Source organism: Monodelphis domestica, chromosome 1 (genome assembly GCF_027887165.1).
Source record: "Monodelphis domestica isolate mMonDom1 chromosome 1, mMonDom1.pri, whole genome shotgun sequence".
NCBI lineage: Eukaryota > Metazoa > Chordata > Mammalia > Didelphimorphia > Didelphidae > Monodelphis > Monodelphis domestica.
The window spans coordinates 760,636,370-760,656,541 of NC_077227.1; the positions used below are offsets into that span (position 1 = coordinate 760,636,370).

Genomic DNA, 20,172 nt, shown 5'->3' on the forward strand with positions numbered 1-20,172 from the left:
CTCTCAAGAGGTTCACCTTCTCAAGAGATCATCTTTTTCTTATATAGGGGGTTTCTCCTGTGTTAGCTACCCCAAGGTCTTCCATCTACCAATCACAGTAGACGTTTCCAAAGGACAGTCCATTCTGAATTCACAGCTGAGTAGATTAGAATCTCTGAGTAAGTTTCTCACCTTTTTGTCCTGGCAAGTTTACAAGTTGCCTGACCTTTAATAGGTACTTAGTACCCCATTGTATTAATTCTAAAAGTAGGCATGGCTTAAGTGGTGTAAAAATACTTACATGGGTGTAAGTATTTTTCATTGTTCAGCAAGGAGTTTTCTTCCCTAAAGCAGTCTTAAGTACGGGTGGAGTAGAGGTCCTCCCATTTCTGATCTAAGTAGAGTTCTCACATTTTGGATCTAAGTAGCTTCACTGTTTAAAATGGGGGATAGTCCCATGTAAGTTTTTTCCTCTTTGATCCATGTAAGTTTACAAGTCTGAGAAATTTCAAGATTCACAGTGTGGAGGGAGACCCTTGTGTGTGCCAGGCTCGGCCCAGTGTCCCTGCGTCAGAGGAGGGGAGAGGAAGGGGCTGGAGGGTCCGTGTAAGCCAAGGGAGCCTGTTGGAGGGACAGTCGGGGTCCCTGCCAGGGACAGCCAGAATCCTGTGGGAGCCCCCGAGAGCCCACTTGTGGCTGTTGTATCCACCCCAGAGGGTGACCTTCCCCCCCTCCTCCCCTTCTGCTGAGCTCCCTGAGGCAGGAGGCAGAGAAGCAGGACTCGGGCAGTTACCAGACAAAAACAAGTTCCTAGTAAGTAGGATCAATAAGTAAATGATCCGAGATCAGCTCAGCCTTCTCCGAGGATGGGTCGTCTGGGCTGCATCCTGAGTCCCCGAGCCCTGTGGAGCACCTTCTCTCCTTTCTGGTGCCTTCCACAGTGTCAGGAGTAAAGACTGATCCGGGGGCTCATTACCAGGTAGATGAACATTTATTAGTAAAGAGAGAGGCAGAGAGGCTCAGGCTCTGGCACGGTGAAGACTCACACTGAAGTGGGCTGCCCCGGCACACAGAACAGGGCCACAGACATGTGACTGACATCTGTATCCCAGGGCTGGGCCCTTGGGATCCAAGCTGCAATGGAGGTCCCTAGAGATTTGCCTTCACACAACAGAAACTCCTCAGCTTCCTTCAGGAGCATCCTGGGCTCTTACAGACTCAGCTTCTACTGCTGGCTCTGACACTGACAATGGGCGGGAAGTTGGGCCCCTCCCTTCTCTGTATGTCAGTTTCTTCCTGTAACTGACCATCCTGGACTCTTACAGACTCAGCTTCTACTGCTGGCTCTGACACTGACAATGGGCGGGACTTTGGGCCCCTCCCTTCTCTGTATGTCAGTTTCCTCCTGTAACTGACCAGAGGTGGGCTCGGGCTCTTCCTTGTGATGTGACTTTCAGCCCTCTGTGCTCTGCTTGGGCTCTTCTAGGAGGTGGTGACTTTCCAGGATGTGGCTGTGGACTTCACGCGGGAGGAGTGGCGCCTCCTGTCCCCTCCCCAGAAGGAGCTGTACAAGGAGGTGATGCTGGAGAATGTCCGGAACCTGCTCTCTGTGGGTAAGGAGCCTCTCCCTGCTGCCCGAGTCTGCCATCCAAGGGCATATCATTGCCCTCAGCAGGAAGCAGGGTTGGGAGCAGTTTTCAGTCAGGAGGAAGGGACGAGGGCTGGTATGGCGAGTCCCAGAGTCAGGGCCCTCCTGCTGCCTGGTTCTCCTGTAAAAGGACTTTGCATCGTGTAATGGGACCTTGTGGCCTCCCTTTGGTGCTCCTGAAGTCTGAAATCAAATGTGTGATGGAAAATCTCAGACATTGAGGTGATCTCAGAGCTGATTCAGTCTTGCCCTGCCCTGGCCTGCCTTGGCCTGGAATTGAGTGTCCCAAACCAATCTGGGAAAACAGTTCAGGAAGGTTTTCCTTCCCACTCTCTTCCCCTCTAGGGTGGCTCTACTATTGGGGATCTTTTTCTCTTTAACCAGCATAAACGTGTAGCTCATAGCTTCTAGGTGTCCCCAGGAGAGATGGTTTGTCCTTAGTCTTCCCTCCTACTGCCCTAAGCCTCCAGCAGAGCCAGTGAGGAAGGGAGGGAAGGGATGCAGCGTTCATCACACCCTGCTATTGGCCCAGAGTTCTGCTGAGGGTTTTCTTTGTAATGTTAATGCACTTCGTCCTTACCTTCATCTTCCTAATTCAGTGACACAATAACCCCAATTTTACAGATGAGGAAATAGATTAAATTAAGTGACTTGTTCTGAGGCATCCACATGGGAGCCGTATATGGTAAAATATCAGTTGAGGCCTTCCTGCCTCTAATCTCAGGTCTCTGCCCCCTTCCCTTTCTAGCTGCCTCTCATTTCCAGAGATGGAAAGCTATGAAATAAGTCCCACCTTCTCTGAAGAAAATGCCCTGGAATCCAGATTGATTCTACAACCTTCTTCCCCTTTTCTCCCCACCCTAATTGCTGAGGCGACTCTTTTCCAGGAGTCCCCTTGAGCCTCCTGAAGGCCCTGCTTGCCCTCCTCTGTGATTGTCAGGATGACTGTCGAGTTCCCTAGGAGAGGAGGTAGAGACTGTGCAAGAGAAGAGGCCAGGAGGCTAATAGAGGTGGGAGGGATGAGTATGCAGAGTTATGTGACAAAAGCTGATCCCTCGAGGTCCCTGTGTCTGGAGCTTCAGAGTGACCCAGGACACTGACCTTCGGACCAGAACAGGAGGGGGTTTGGGAGGTGGGGGTTGTTGCTCATGCGAGGTCCCCCAACAAGGTAACAGGCACATCATACCCTGGGCTCCTGAATTATAGGCACTGAGGGGTGAGGGCAGACTCCTGTGGGAACTCCATGGAGAGTGAGTGGAGTCCCTGGACTCCCCCACCTTTCCCTAAAGAGAACTCGGTGACAAGCTTCTCTCCCAACTCCTCCCTGACTGATCCCCCATGCCCAGGGCTTCTAGCTCCCCCTGAAGACATGGTCTCTTCTTTGGAGCAGAGGGAAGCCCACCGCTGGTCATCTGTTATATGACTGAATAGCACATATTGTCCAAATAACATCTCAAATGAAGAGATGTGTAAATCACCTCTGGGATTGCTCCTGAGATAAACTAGGGCCAGAGATAGAATTTGGGACCATTTTTAAATGAGTCTCCATATACAATCTGCCAATCAGTTTTAAGTTCTTTATACATTCTTTCAACTTGGTCAGAGCTCTGGGAATGATATGGTGTGTTAAATTTAGGAGTTATCCCCAGACAGAATCAGTAAAATGACTTCTTTTATCTGAATCAATACATGCTGGCAGGCCAAAACAAGGAATAATTTCTTTCAAAAGGACTTTGGCAACAAAAGCCCCAGGGACCAGTAGGAAACACTTCAGGCCACTTGTTAGTTGATCGACTATGACCAAAAAAAATTTATACATCTTTTGGCATAGAGATAAATTCAATTTGTAAATGCTCAAATGGTGTGTAAGTGAGAGGACATCCACTAAAACCTTTTCCATGAAAAGCATGCTGATTAAAGGCCTGGCAAGTAGGACAAGCTGTACATACTTTGGAAGCAATTGTAGTTACTCTAGGTGCTATCCATACTCTTTAACGAAGTTCACAGTGCCTTGTGAACTGACCAAAATGACCATGTTTGTGGATGGAGTGACAAATTTAGTTATAAAAACTTCTGGGAGCAGGCGTTTGCTATCTGATGATACCCATACTCCATTAATGTGTTTGGCTTTAAATTTTTGCTTCTATTTTTCCACTTCCTTTTCATTATAGGAAAGGGATAGATCCAAATCATCAGTAATTTTTAATGGCAAAATTATTTCAGGTCCTTCTGAGGCCACTAGTTTGGCTTCAATATCTGCTTGATTATTTCCCCTTGAGACAGGGTCAGTGCCACCTGTGTGTGCAGAGCATTAAACAATAGCTATGGCTTTGGGGAGCTGGGTGGCAGAAAAGTTCAGTAATAAGGTATGTGTTGGTAATACATTTTCCAGCTGATGTTAAGTATCCCCTCTGAAGCCATAGTATGACAATGGCAGGACATGCCAAATGTGTAATGGGAGTCTGTGTAAATTGTGACCTTCTTATCCTTTGCAATGATACAGGCATGTTTTAAAGCTGTGAGTTCTGCACCTTGTGAGTTTGTATTTAAGGGTAAGGAAGCAGGCTACATAGTGGCAAATTCTGTTACTACCACATCTCCTCTATAGCACACTCCATCCCTCATAAACAAAGAACCATCTGTGAACATTAAATCTGAATTATCCAAAGGAGTCTTCAGTAAATCATTAAGAGGTTCATCAGCAATGGAAACTAAAGATGTACAATCATGTAAAGGTTCTCCAGAAGATAGCAAATTGGGGAGCAAGGTTGCAGGATTAAGAACTCCACAGCATTTTAGTGTGGTATGTTCATTATTCAGTAGGGTTATCTCGTATCTTGTAATCCTTTGATTGGTAAACGCTTGTGTCCTATGTCTTAATAACAATGCCTTGACCTCGTGTGGCCACATTATGGTCAGAGGGCATCCCAATACTAGATCAGCAAATTTGGTTACTAATAAAGCTGTGATAGCTTCTCCTCTAAGACATGGTGGTGCTCTGGCAGCTACTGGATCTATCTTGGCTGAATTATAGGCTACTGGGTGTTGAGCAGGTCCCAAAAGTTGAATTAGGACACCTGAAGCTACCTCTTTTTGTTCGTGGACATGAGGTAAATGGTTTATCATCATTTGGGATGCTTAGAACAGGGGCAGACAGGATAGCCTGTTTTAAATTTGAAAGAGCTTTTAGGTGTTCCATTTCTAATTTAAGTGGTTCAGGGACTGAATTTATTGTGAGTGGTCCAAGGGGCTTAGTGATTTCCCCATAGCAAGGGGTCCACTGTGGACAAAAATCCCATTTCTCCAAGAATCGTCCTCAATTGCTTTTTTAGTGTTAGGAGAGCTTAATTTTTGGATACTTTCAATACTCTTAGGAGAAATTAAACAGGACCCAGGAGTTAAATGAAACCTAAATATTGTACTTTGGGGAGACACCACAGAATTTTAATTTGGAGGCCTTGTGGCATGTCTTATGTAGTTCCAAAAGGAGATGCTTGCTATCCTCTTGGCATGCTTCAGCATTTGGTGAAGCCAAGAGCAAGTCATCCATATATTGGATTAAATGGCTGTATTTAAATATAATGGCATCTATATCAGCAATTAAGAATTGTATAAACAATGTAGGACTTTACATGAATCCTTGGGGCAGATGGGCCCAGATTCCCTTGGAACCCTTCCAGATTAAAGCAAAGATATACCTGGAATTTTCAGGTATAGAAAAGAAAGCTGAGCAGAAGTCTACTACTGTAAAGTATGTAGCTGTGCTAGAAATTGAAGAAATTATAATGTTTATGTTGGAAACCACCAGACGTCTCTTTATAACATGATTGTTTATAGCCCTCAAATCCTGGATGAATCAATAGAAATGCTTGCCATTGGGCCCCAATTTTGGCTTTTTGACAGGCAGGTTGGACATATTGTATTCAGATTTACAGGGAATTATGAGGTCTTGGTCAATTAGTGAGTTTATTACTGGGTTAATGACCTCAATTGCCTCCTTCGAGAGAGGGTACTGAGGAATGGAAGGAAGTGGGCTAGATTTTGTTTTAATTTGGAGAGGGACAGCTGATTTAAGTAGGCCACCATCAGAAGATGATGTGGCCCAGAGAGACTCGGATATATCAGTTGGGATTTCAAAAGTGGGAGATTCTTTCATGAGTGTCTGAAAGAAGTACAGGGAACAAAGTTAAGGATTCCTCAGGCAATTCCAGTGACATGGAGCCATCTGGAGTGCAAGTTATTGAGGCTCTAGGCTTGCATAAAAGATCTCCCTAGTAAATTTATCAGGGAGCCAGACATTAAGAGGAAAGAGTGCTCCACTTCCAGGCTTCCTATAGACGCCATTCTAGGGGAAAGCTTTGAAACCTTTAGGCGTGTCCCTGATACCTCCACTACATTTATTGATCTGATGGAATTGCAATCTGTCTCGTGTACTTTTCAATATAGACTTGGAAGCTCCAGTGTCCAAAAGACAAATCATAAAAGGTGTTATCAACCTTTACTGTTAAGTGGGGTTCATAAGTATGGGGAGGCAATGGATAGGGTCAACGGGCATTAAGACATTAGGGTCTAGAAAATCAAAGGATGTATCCTCGGATTCCTGTGACCCAACCCCTCCCCCTGTACATTTTCATAAATTTTGTTAGTTTCTTGGGCTTTTCCCTAAGGGACATTATTACACCAAGTAGTTCTGGGATGAGCTCCGCTTAAGATAATACTGCTGTGGGGTCATTTGGTCTGGGTTATCATTTGCCTGATTTATATTCCTAGAATTGTTATCAGTCCTAAAGTTGCAATTCCTGTAATTATTATTGTAGTTATTTCTATAATTGTTTTGTAGTTATTATTTTTCCAGTAGATATTATTTCTCATTGCCTGGAACACATTCCTACAGTTCATCATTATGTGTTCCTTTTCACAAAAGTGGCAGGTGAGGGACTGATGGTTAGATTCTTGGAGAGGGGGAAGTGCCATTGGTTGAATATCAAGCCCTTTTTCTTGTTTATCAATTTTATCCAATAAAGATTTTAGTTCCTTCTGAAACATGGCCAATAAATCATTAGTGTCTTCCTCTTTTTCTTTATGGCCTCTAGAGACATAAACAGTAGTTCTCAACTCGTCAAGATTCATCTCAGGCCACCTTGGGCATTGTGTTTTAAAGTAATCCAGCAAGAGTTCATGACAAAGTGTTGCTTTATTTGCCTAATATTCCTTTCTGTAGAAAGATCAAGGTCCAGGTACCAACCCCCAAGCTCAATGAGTTTATCCATGAATTGGGAGGTTGCTCATCATCAGATTGTTTAAGGCATTCAAATTGGATCCATGTATTCAGTCTTTTGGGGCATTCTCACGTTGCTTTTAGAATGCCCTCCCTACAAAGATATAATTACAAATAATCTTCGGGGTCATCATAATCCCATTGAGGATCCTGAGATGGCCAGTGTGCTACATTTCACCCTTGGACTTCATTAATGTGAGAGATGATCTTATTTTTTTCATGTTCCATTAGAAAACGAAGAGAGCATTGAATGTATAGGCAATGAAAATGAAAGCAAAAAGATTGAAAGTGAATTGTCTAGTACTGTGGACAGAACATGTCCAGACTCAAAATTTGGTCTCAGCTGCCAGGATTTCAGGTCAAGTCACTCACTCATCCAGACTTTCTGAAGTCATGGTCTGAGTTAGGAATGTAATAAAGGTAGCCTGTCCAAAATCCCAGATTTGTTATGAAGAGCTAATGAGATCACATGGAAGACTCATTGTTATTTAACTTATTCTTTAGCTTTGAGATAGTGACTTTTTCTTTTTTTGTAAAAAAAAAAAACAACCTTACCTTCTGTCTTAGAACCAATTGGTTCTAAGGCAGAAGAGTGAAGGACTAGGAAATGGGGGTCAAGTGACTTGCCCATGGTCACACAGCTAAGACGTGTCTGAGGCCAGATTTGAACCCAGGAAATCTCGTCTTTGGGCCTTGTTCTCAATCCTCTGAGCCACCCAGCTGCCTCTGGTGATGGCATTTTGAAAGGATGGATTGTGCCTTTTTAAGTTGGAAGATTTCTTACCTGAGAAAACAGGATATGAAGCAGTTTATGTTCTGACACTTGAAGAAAGGAGATAGAGTTATATATGTGTATATCGCTTTATATGTATGATTTTCTGTTTGTTTCCTTTAGGAGAGATCAGACCTGAAATGAAGGTGAATCCATCAGAGGTGAGCCTTCCTGTGGAAGAAATGGACCTACAAAGATTCATGAGTGATGGTCTCGATAACTTTGCTTCCAGAAAATTCTGTGTTGCACCTCAAAATTCATCTCATATTGAACATCAAAGAATGCACACTGAGGAAAAATCTAGTGAACGTAATCAGTGCAGAAAGACTTTAATGCACAGGGCCAGTCTTGCTGGTCATCAGAAAATCCACACTGGGGAGAAACCTTATGAATGCAAGGAATGTGGAAAGAAATTCCGTCAGAGCTCTGATCTTGCTGTACATCAAAGAATCCACACTGGGGACAAACCTTATGAATGCAAACAATGTGGAAAGTCATTCAGTCAGAGCTCCCATCTGGCTAGACATCAGAGAATCCACACTGGGGAGAAACCTTATGAATGCAAACAATGTGGAAAGGCATTCAGTCAGAGCTCCTGTCTTGTTCTACATCAGAGAATCCACACTGGGGAGAAACCTTATGAATGTAAGGAATGTGGAAAGACATTCAGTATGAGCTCCCATCTTGCTGTACATCAGAGAATCCACACTGGGGAGAAACCTTATGAATGTAAGGAATGTGGAAAGACATTCAGACTGAGCTCCAGTCTTGCTGTACATCAGAGAATTCACACTGGTGAGAAACCTTATGAATGCAAGCAGTGTGGAAAGACATTCAGTCGGAGCTACTACCTTGCTGTACATCAGAGAATGCATACTGGTGAGAAACCTTATGAATGTAAACAATGTGGAAAGATGTTCAGTCGGAGCTCCCATCTTGTTGTACATCAGAGAACACATACTGGGGAGAGACCTTTTGAATGCAATCAATGTGGAAAGACATTCAAAGAAAGGTCCAAACTTGCTGTACATCGGAGAACTCACACTGGTGAGAAACCTTATGAATGCAAGCAGTGTGGAAAGACATTTGGTCGCAGCTGCTATCTTTCTGTACATCAGAGAATCCACATCGGGAGAAACCTTAAGAATACAAGGTATATGGAAAATGTTCATATGCAGTTCCAATCTTGCTATTGGGTAAAGGAAATTTACCCTTCCCCTTTTCTAGGGCAGCATACCTAGCATGAGGCTAAACTTGATTCAGGTGAGGATTGCATGATGGAAACCATTGAGTGAGGATAGGATGGTAGCAGGAAAAAGGCAGCAATAGAGTCAAGAGATCATCAGATAGGTGAAGAATCATGTCCTCTGCACCACCCACTGGACTGCCCCCATGGATGGCCCAGGCAAAATAGAAATCCACAGTTGGCTCCTGAGATGATATTGAGAGTTAGTGGGCAGAGTAAAGGTTTGATAAACTGACACCAGAGTGGACATCCAAGGTATTCTCTTTTAGTTTTGATGCTGGCTGGACATCCCTGTGTGCATGGCTAGGGCACCCTAATGGTGGCCACAAAATAGCAAGCTAAGTGGAGCAATGAGGAAAGTCTCCTATTTTTCTATCTTTTCTCCCTACTCCCTTAAATTAAGTGAAATTAATTTAGGGCCAGTCTCACTGAGCTCTCACCTTGCTCAAAATGACATTCTGTTATGTCATAAGCTATACAAAAACTAGGTCCAAATATCTATATGAATAAGACTTAAACTGTAAACCCATAATTAAATTAAGGATGTGTAGAATAGTTTACCTTTCAGGTCAATTTATTGATAGAATAATTTATTGCCGAATAAGAAATTGATAACATTATGAGGTGTAAAATAAGTAATTTTTATTATATTGAATTCAAAACTATAGAAACAAAACGAACGCAACCAAGATTAAAATTGAAGAACGTTATTTGCTTTACATGCCTCAATTAAATACTTCAGTCTTTAAAAATTCTACCCCTATTCTCAAATGACTTGATTCATCATTTCATGACATCTGGATCTAAGGAGGAGTTAATTTAGGAAGGAAATAATGTCTTTTACCAATAGAAATCATTTGTAGTTAGCATCATTTAATATATCTTTCCCAAAAATTAGCAGATAACAAATGATATTGTGGATTTCAAATACGAAATTAAGTTATTGACATTCTAATGACTTTTATTCAGTTGAATGCATTATTGAAATAATTATATTACATAGAAAATCACCACATATCAGCTTGATACTGGACTGATTGCACCCAGAGTCCATGGTAACATAACTGATACAATTATACTTATTTCTATAATTTCTAGACCTGTCACTTACATATCAAATCTTAAGACTATTTTGCATTAAGGTCTGTACTACATACGTGGCAAGAAATCATCACACCAGGACCAAACTCTAAATAGGTTTGTTAGCAGGAGGCCAGACTCCCAATAAAGCCAGACCCTGATCAAGATCAAGAGCAGAGACACCCTGAGCCTTAGGAGATAGTCTTTTTTTATGCCAAGAAATCTGATGATGCAGTGACAGAAAACATTCATGATTAAAATAGGATGGATACAAATTCATTAATATGGACATCTTAATGACGCAAGTGCTGATTAATCTGTTAAGTGTATAAAAGGTCACTATGGGTGGTAAGTTGGCAGAACTCAGTCAGGGTTTTGTTTTTACTGATATTTATGGTGGAATAAAAGGAGTCAGCAGTTTTCTTTAACTGATATGTGAAAGCAGGAGTAGCCCTCTACCTCCTGTGTGACTTGTCTTGTTCTAAAAACAAGACCATCCTTTCTCTTTTTATCTGACCATCTTGTTATACTCCCAAGAGAGGTGTGGTAGGATTTGTGGAATCTCTTAGGTTGTAGGCTTCAAGATATGGATGTAAACAAAATCTGATAGCACTCCAAACTATAATTATCTTAGCTGCTAATGTTTATAATTTTTATAAAACAAACCATATTATTTGACAATGAACTAAAAACTAATGATTGTGTTATAAAAATAATCATGACAGCTGATACTATCATAATCATAAAATGGGGAAGTGGGTTTCACACTCACAACACAAGGTCAAATATAATTATCCTTAAAGAAAAACTGGTGAATTGAAGTGCTACTACATAATTCATTTTAAGACAGTTCCATCAAATCTATATTCATCCTTATAAATGGTACCTCATAGAATCTTTTCTCAAGAGACACTTGCTGTCAGCACCTCAAATGATAGGACCTCTACTTTCAGATTAGTCTGTGGCCCAGGGTTCATGGATATCTAACTGCTCAGTAGGAGGGTTTGAGTCTTAAACATGAAGGAGGGAAAGAGACAGGTGTTGAAGAGATGGAGAAAGTGGAGCCCCAGAGATGAGCATGGGTAGTGGCCCAGGTAGAATTCAAACCCTGGGACAAAATTGAAGGCCTGAGGGAGAACGGCATCTATAACTCAGAAGGAAAGCTCTACGAGATTTAGGTACCAAGAGAAACTTCTCAGAAAGTGAGATGCTACTGGAGAAGACTGAATCCAAGAGGTCAAGGTGAAAATGAAGGACATATTCCAAGCAGTGGAGACAACTAACAGAAAGGCAAGATGGTCTTGACCAAGAATCATCCAGGAGGACAGTATCACTGGGTCAGAGAAAGTAGAGAGGAGTTCTTGTGGGAGAAACACACCCAATTTTGTAGAATCTCAGCCCAAGAATGTGTATGATTTAAATTAATATCAATAACTCCAAGTATTTATAAAGTTTACTAGTAATCACTTGAAGTAGAAAGAATATAAACTAAAAGAAATAGATCAAACCTAATTAAAAAATAAACCCACATGAGTCAGGTCTCCAAAAAAACCTTCTCTGGCAGCCACGATTACAGGAAGAGAGGGCTACACAAAACTTATATCCTCTCTACATTAGCATGTAATGTGAGAAGGAAAGTAGGATGCTCAGAATTGGAGTTTGGGGGGAACAGATTCTAATTATGCAATCCCTCCTGTGATTCCCATGGAAAATGAGCATGTAGAAATCTCCCAGATTTGCATGTCTAGTTTTCCCATAGAATTAGTACAGATAATCAACATAAATCCAAAGATCTTTAACTAGAGGTACATACAATATTGTGCTATCTAAAGAGAAATTATAATAATTTGGGGATAAGAGGGAAATGAAACAGAACAAAACTAATGATTACTAGGAGCATTACAATTAAGGGGCAGGCCTCTTTGGCATAAGAGTGTACATTAAAAATAAATCCATTCAACCCCCCACAGTTCAATTTCACTATATCCCAAAATTCATTCTGGTTCTTTTGGTGCAGTGTGGTTTCTGCAGGCATCTTCATGATTCTTTCTCCAAACAGTTCACTTTCTGGATTCAGGGAGAGAGCAAGTTTCTTTTCCTAAAATTACTCTTAAACACAAATGTTTATAAATTCAGAATTTTATGACAATTATTCAACCTCCCATGAGGGGGGTGTTGACCAACACATTGATCACCCAGGGATACATGGCTCAGTTATAAGGTATGTAAATCAATTGTTAAAAAGAAATCAAAAACAAAAAAGAAAAAAATTCAAATTAAATAGTATATAAAAATTGTGAGTAAATAAGAATAACCCCATAATAGGTCCTAGAATCAGGGCCTGATACATAATATATGTCCCACAAGCCTGTAGGACCATTGCAGTAATATGCACTTACGCTATCAGCAGCCTGGACTACAGAAAATTTTCTAATTATGAAGGATAAAGAAAAAGGATTATATTTTGCAGTAGGCGAGATATCTCATTCCCAGGTCTGATTTTACCTTCACTTGTAGGGATATGGGAGCCAAAATTATAGCCAAACTGAGGTACTTTGTCTGAATTTGGCATGGGGAAATCCTGCATTTGATGTCAAACAGCTGCTTCCTTGAACCCCAAAACAAGTATTCTGTCTTGGCGCAGATTCTCATCAATCCCACCAGAATTGTTTTGTCTCCTTGACCTTATGCTTCTTGGCACTGTATAATGTGTAAGAGTTAAAATAGTTGTTTGTCATAAACTGTAGTGATTAAAATAGTGGACGACTTAAATTGTGGTAGATAAAAGAGTGGATGAGTAAATTGTGGCTGCAGAAAATGTTTCATTACAGTGTCTTGTTTTTAAATCAATATATAAGGTGGTCGCCAGGGAAAAATTCCCAATTATTCAAATATACCCAAGTCAGCTGGGTTTTATAGAGGTTTTAATTAATACAAATATGGAATTAAAGAAAAGGAGAGAAAGAGAGAAAAAGGAAATAATGAGAAAAGGATAGGCCAACCCAGGGCAGCCCTGGCCAACCCAGGCCTAAGCCCTAAAAGAAAGATCAGTCAGTCCTTAAATCACTCACCACAAGATCTGTCCAAGTAAGGATTCTGAGGGACAGAGTCTCCTCAGAGAGAGTTTCTGCCAGAGTCAGCCTCCCTCAGACTGTCTTCAAGAGACTGTCCTCAAGGCCAGAGGGAGAATTGCAGGCCATTTTAAATGTGTCCCAGTGCATAATTTGCCAATCAAAGTTTTAAGTTCTTTGTTCATCCTCTCAACTTGGCCTGAGCTCTGGGGGTGATATGGAACATGGAATTTGGGAGTTATCCCAAGCAAGAATATATCTGATTTAGAACAGAATCAGTAAAATGACTTGCTCTATCTGAATCAATACGTGCTGGTAGTCCAAAGAGAGGAATAATTTCTTTTAAAAGCACCTTAGCAACAAAATCTGCTGTGGCTCGGGTCGCAGGAAATGCTTCCGGCCATCTGATTAGTTGATCAAAATGACTAGACAAAATTTATAACGTCCAGCCTTTGGCATAGTTATGAAATCTATCTGTAGATGTTCAAAAGGTGTGTAAGCCAGAGGACGTCCCCCAAAGGCTTTTCCACGAAATGCATGTTGGTTATATGCCTGGCAAATAGAACAGGCTGAACACACTTTAGAGGCTACAGTAGTTATACCAGGGGCTATCCATACTCTCTTGACAGAGTCCACAATGCCCTGGGTGCCAAAATGACCATTTTTGTGAATAGATTGGCAAATTTGTTTATAGAAACTTCTAGGGAGCAGGGGTTTTCCTTCAGATGACACCCAGACTCCATTAATCTGTTTTGCTTTAAATTTTTGTTTCCATTTTTCCACTTCCTTTTCATTATAGGAAAGTGATAAATTTAAATTATCAGTAGTTATTAATGTTAAAATTAATCCAGGTCAGCGGCATCTGCTCGGTCATTTCCTCTAGAGACAGGGTCAGAGCCACCTGTATGGGCAGAGCAATGAACTACAGCTAGGGCTTCAGGCAGCTGAAGAGCAGAAAGAACTTCATTAATAATTTCTGCATTAGCTATGGATTTTCCAGCTGAGGTTAAAAATCCTCTTTGGAGCCATAGCATCCTGACTGAGTGACAAATGCCAAAAGCATATCTAGAATCCGTATAAATTGTTGCCTTTTTACCCTTGGCAATTATACAAGCTTGTTTTAGAGCTATGAGTTCTGCTCCTTGAGCGCTAATGTTAGAGGGCAGAGAAGCTGACCATTCAGTGGCAAATTCTGAGACTACGGCAGCTCCAGTGTAGCGTATGCCATCCCTCATAAAAGAGGAACCATCAGTAAATAAGATCAGATCTGCATTGTCTAAGGGAGTGTCCAAGAAATTATCTCGAGGCTTTTCGGCCATGGACACTAATGTTTCACAATTGTGTAATGGTTCTCCTGAAGTAGGTAAATCTGGAAGCAAGGTGGCAGGGTTAAGAGTAGTACAATGTTTCAAGGTAATGTTTTCGCTATTTAACAAGATTATTTCATATCTTGTAATTCTCTGATCTGAGAAAGCCTGTGTTCTATGTTTTATCAACAATGCTTCTACCTCATGGGGGAACATAATTGTTAATGGACATCCTAATACTAGATCAACAGTTTTTGTCACTATTAAGGCTGTAGCAGCTACTCCTCTAAGACATGGAGGATGCTCCTGCTGTACTGGGTCTATTTGAGCAGAATAATAAGCAATTGGGTGCTGAGAAGGTCCCAAAGTCTGAGTTAACACACCAGAGGCTACTCCTCTTCGCTCATGTACATTCAAAGTAAATGGCTTGTTGTAATCTGGGATGCCTAGAGCAGGGGAAGACATGATAGCCTTTTTTAGATCTGATAGAGCTGACAGTTGTTCAGACTCTAATTTGAGGGGTTCAGGGACCGAATCTCTTGTTAGTGCTATAAGGGGTTTAGTAATTTCCCCATAGCAAGGAATCCATTGTCTACAAAACCCTGTTGCTCCTAAATTTGCTCTCAACTGTTTCTTAGTGATAGGAGCTCTTAAATTTTGAATATTCTCAAATCTTTTTGGAGAAATATAGAGAGCACCCGCAGTCAGGATGAATCCCAAATATTCTACTTTAGGGAGACACCACTGAACTTTATCCTTCAAGATTTTATGTCCTCTTTTGTGCAATTCCAAAAGAAGGTGTTTACTATCTTCCTGACATGTGTCTGCATCTCTTGAAGCCAAGAGTAGATCATCTACATATTTTATTAATTTGCTATTTTTAAATGTCATATTGTCTGTGTCTTGGCTCAAAATTTGCTCAAATAAACTCGGACTTTCCACATAACCCTATGGCAGATGACTCCATGTATATTGTGAGACTTTCCAGGTAAAAACAAAAATATGCCTGGAATTCTTATGTAAATGTATGGAAAAGAAAGCTGAGCACAAGTCTACTACTGTAAAGTATGTAGCTATGCTAGGAATAGCAGAAATAATAGTATTTATGTTAGAAACTACGGAGTGTCTCTTTATAACATGATTACCGCCCTCAGATCCTGTACGAATCTATAGAGGTGCTTGCCATCAGGCCCTCATTTTGGTTTTTTAACTGGCAGGATGGGCGTGTTATATTCTGATTTGCAAGAGATTATTATTCCCTGCTCAATTAATGAGTTAACAACTGGTGTAATACCCTCAATTCCCTCCTTTGAGAGGGGATACTGAGGGATAGAAGGAGGTCGGCTATATTTAGTTTTTATCTGCACAGGAACAGCAGATTTAAGTAAGCCTACATGGGAAGAAGATGTGGCCCAAAGAGACTCCAGTATATCCGTAGGTATTTCAAAAGTGGGAGGCTCTTTTGCCTCTTGGTTCTCCTAGAGAAGTACAGGGAGTAAATTTAAAGATTCCTCTGGTACTTCTAATGATAATGAGCCATCTGGTGAGCAGTTATTGTGGCTCTGAGTTTGCATAGAAGGTCTCTCCCAAGCAAATTTAAAGGGGAGTCAGGCATCAAAAGAAAAGAATGTTGTACCTCTAGGGGTCCTACAGACACCATTCTAGGGGCAAGTTTTTTAACTCTTTGGGGTATTCCTGATACTCCCACTACACTTTGTGAGTCAATGGAATAATAATTTAAATCTGATACATTCTTCAATACAGACCTGGTAGCTCCAGTGTCTAAGAGACAATCATAATAAGTGTTACCCACCTTTAAGGTAACATAGGGTTCATTAGTATGAGGAGGGCAGTGGATAGGGACAATGGGGAGTAGGTCATCAGGGTCCAGAAAATCAAAGGTTGAATCCTCTGATTCCATGCTCCAGCCCCCCCACCCCCGACACCATCATTGTGTTTGGGATGTTCCTTGGGCACCCCCCTGAAGGGCACCTTGACTATTTTTTGGACGAGCACCATTTCTTATATTTTGTTGTTGGGTATTATCGTTTTCTTCATTTGGAGCATTGTCATTATTTCCCCAATTCCTATTTCTATAATTTTGGTTTCTAAAGTTCTTATTTCCATATTCATTATGGTTATTTCCATAATCATTATTATTATTTCTAAAGTTGTTATTAAATTGTGTATTCCATCCGATCATCTTAAGAAAGGTTCTACATTCCATCATTTTGTGGCCCTTCTCACAGAAGTGGCAAGTTACTGATTTATTTGTGAATTCCCGCAAAGGGGCTATAGTCACTCCCTTGTTTTTCAATTGTCTCTTTAACATTTCAATTTCTTTCTTTAAATCTTCCATTGATGTATTGCCTTTCCTCAGGTCTTTTTACACGACCCTTATGAACATAGGTTGCTACTCTCCTCAATTCTTCGAGGTCCATAGAGTCCCAATTAGGACAGCTAGTTTTAAAGTAGTCTTTTACCACTGAACAACAATTCTCAACTAATTGTCCTATGTATTTGCCTAATTTCCCTTTCTCTGGATAAATCAAGGTCCATCTATGTATTCCCTACGTCAATAAGTCTGTCCATAAACTGGGAGGTTTTTCATCAATATCTTGTCAGGTTCTTTCAAATTTTGACCATTTTTCAGGTCTATCAGAGCAAGCTCTCATGGCTGTCAATAATGCTTCTCTGGCCTGGATTAGTTTTGTGTGATCTAGTTCAACATTGGGGTTCCAATGTGGATCTTCAGTTGGCCAATAATGTCCTCTTCTACCTCGTTTTTGATTAGCCAGAGAGACGATATTATTTTTCTCTCTCTCTTTGTCAATAATGCTTCTAATAAATTCTCAACATCCAACCAAGTGGGGTCAAAAGTTCTGAATATGTTCTCTAATTTTTTTTATAATTAATATTGGTTCTTCCTCAAATGATGGCATATCTTCTTTTAATTTATTTTAATCCTCAGGTTAAAAGGTGTATGATGTCTTACAGATACCAAGTTTCCATTTTTATTAAAAGTGGGAACTTCCCTTAAAGGAAATAAGCTATCTGAATTATTTGGTACTCCTGTTTCTAGGCTTCTTGCTCCATTCTCAGTGGGGTAGGTATGAGAAATAGAAGAGTGGGGTACACCAAGGGAGAGGGTTTGTTGTTGTCCCATAGTGCCAGAAAGATCAGAGGTAGGAAGGGTATGGGAATTGAATTGTGTAGGGTGGGAAGGAGGGACAAAGGAAGAAGTGTGAAAGGATACAGAGGTATTAGGATTGGAGGAATCAGTAAGGTGTGAAGTAGAGGCATTAGGATCAGAAGTATGGGTAGGGTATGAACTTAGAGTGGATTGTATAGGGTCGGAAGCATGTGTGGGGTGTGAATTCAGAGTGGATTGGTTAGAAGTAGGGTTTTCTGAGGCTGAGGGGGCAGGGGGAAGGGTGAGTTGGTTAGAAGCAGGGGGTTCTAAGGCCAGAGTTGGCAGGAGCAGTGGGTTGGCTAGGAGGGTTAGTGTTTTTCATAATAGCTATGAGCTCCCTCAAACTTTCCTCCATAAGTTCAAGCCGAGTATTTAGTTCTGCATTTTGTTGAATATTAGAGGGAGCAATTGGTTGGTTTGACTGAGAAATGAGTTCTTCAAGGAAATACAATATTACAATTACAACAATCAAAAACTCAGGGGAAAGTAGTACGTCAATTAGATTTTGCCATAAGTTCCATGGGATGAGCCCTTTCAGAGAGACAAGGAATTCTGTGTTTATAAGCTTGGTCGTGGGGCTGATGAGCCAGCTGCTAAGTAAGCTGCAGACCAATGCTTGTACTAAGAAAAGAACAAAGTATTTCCTGAAACGCCAGTTGTTAACTAAGTTCTGAACTGGCTGTGACTCCATATTTCTAAAGTAACCACGTGAGAAGCAGGATTTTCTAGTCCTAATTTAGGCAGTTGCTAGCCAGGACCTTAGGGCCCTGTTGCTAAGATCTAAAACAGCTTAATTTAAGGAGAATTAAAAAGGTTTTTTACCTACTGTCCTTGCAGCTGTGTTTCTTCAAGCCAAATTAGCAATGTTTAAAAAAAACAAACAAACAAAACTGACTGATAGAGCAAGTAATAGAGAGTAGAGAGAAAGGAAAGAGATTTCACAGATAGTTTTTGAGGGTTTTCTCACCCATTTCATGGTCAGCCATAAACACAAGATCTGTCCAAGCAAGGATTCAGAGGGACAGTGTCTCCTCAGAGGGAGTTCCAGCCAGAGTCAGCCTCCCTCAGACTGTCTTCAAGGGACTGTCCTCAAGACTGTTTAAAGAGCCTCCCTTAGGAGACTGTCTTCAAGAGACTGTTCTTGCTCTCAGATTTTCATCTCCTTATAAAGGGAATTTTCTCCTATGTCACCTCCCCCAAGTCCTCATATCTACCAATCACAGTAGATGTTTAAAGGACAGACCATTCTTAATTCACACCTGAGTAGACTAGAATCTCTGAGTAAGTTTTCTCACCTCTTTGCTCCTTGTAAGTTCACAAGTTGCCTGCCCTTTATAGGTACTTAGCGCCCCTTTGTATTAGTCCTAAAAATAGGCACAACTTAAGAGCTTTTGTCTTACTATAAGTATGGGTTTAAGTATCTTTCATTGTTCAGCAAAGAGTTTGTAACTTTATCTTCCCCTAAAGTATGCTTAAGTAGGGGTGGAGTAGAGGTCTCACATTCCTGATCTAAGATCCTTCATTGTTTAAAGTGGGGAATGGTCTTAACCCAACCTTATGAAGTCCGGTCTGAGAATTTTTTAAGGTTCACAAATGTCTCTTTTGTGATCCCTTCTTAAATCAGACACAATTTTTATTCAAAGTCCCATAATATTTAACAACCATTGGCAGGTTTCCATAGTCTAAAGCTCTTGGGTATACATTAATATTAGGGCTAATGGATATTGTAAACTTATATTAGTGCAAAAAAACCCCATTAATACTGCTAATGTCCTTCAACTACAAAAAATGAGAGAAAAAGAAAACTCAAATACTTTATTGTATATACAAGGAAAAATAGTAGTAAAAATCTTTTAAATAAAAAATATAAAGCTTCCCTAGGGGAGAAGCTTTAAGGTAGGAAAATAGAAACAGGATAGAAGTTTTTGATCCCGCGAAGGGTGTGAAGGAGCCCAGCTTTTGAGATGTAAATAATGAGTCAGTAATCAATTATTATTAATACATGGGAGCCACAGCCATGCTCTGATCAATGGACGTCACTGCAAGGCTATATTCCGCCCAGAGATCCCATTTAACACTGCACTGGTCAGAGGATGATAGAGAAAAGAGAGTGCCTGGCCGAAGGCCAGGTTCCAGATGAGAGAGATAGAGAAGGAATAAAGATGGAGCTTGGCCAGAGGCCAAGCTTCAGCAAGGACAGGCATCAGTGCGAGCTGGAAGAGAGGAAGAGCAGAAGAGAGAGAGGAGGAGCTGGATGAGGCCTATTTAATCTCTTTGATATGCAAATATACACAGTACATAGGGATGATCATCATTGGTTAATGACAAGGTATAGGTGTGGTTTCCCTTAACCAGGTGAGCACAAAGAAATCTGTGTTCCCGCCTAACCTGGGGGAAGCTGGGGTCAAGGGTCAGAGGCTTTCCCAGCCACGTGCAAGACTGAGCATGCTCTCTTCTAAGACAATCTGTACACTCTGTTCCCCTTGCCCCTAGCTAGGGGTGGACTGCTACAAAATATATAGTTCACAATCAGTGACACATTTACCCAGGGGGAGGCACAATATAAATGGGCCATTTCTTTTTTAACTTGGTCATGAT

The 20,172-nt window shown here is 41.0% G+C and overlaps 1 protein-coding gene across 7 annotated transcripts in view; it reads left to right on the forward strand.

The window, feature by feature from the left end:
- The window catches only part of LOC103094333 (zinc finger protein 850-like), a 293,282-nt gene that overhangs the window by 143,683 nt on the left and 129,427 nt on the right, over positions 1-20,172 (forward strand). For 4 of the 7 annotated variants that reach the window (XM_056825062.1, XM_056825063.1, XM_056825061.1 and 1 more), the window contains exons 3-4: positions 1,466-1,592; positions 7,801-9,678. The exons of 2 other annotated variants lie outside the window; for them this stretch is intronic. In XM_056825062.1, coding sequence (XP_056681040.1) covers positions 1,466-1,592; positions 7,801-8,918 — 1,245 coding nt within the window. In that variant the 3' untranslated portion in view covers positions 8,919-9,678. Of the gene's footprint in view, positions 1-1,465; positions 1,593-7,800; positions 9,679-20,172 lie in introns of those variants that run through there. One more of the 7 variants, XM_056825067.1, reaches the window with a different exon arrangement.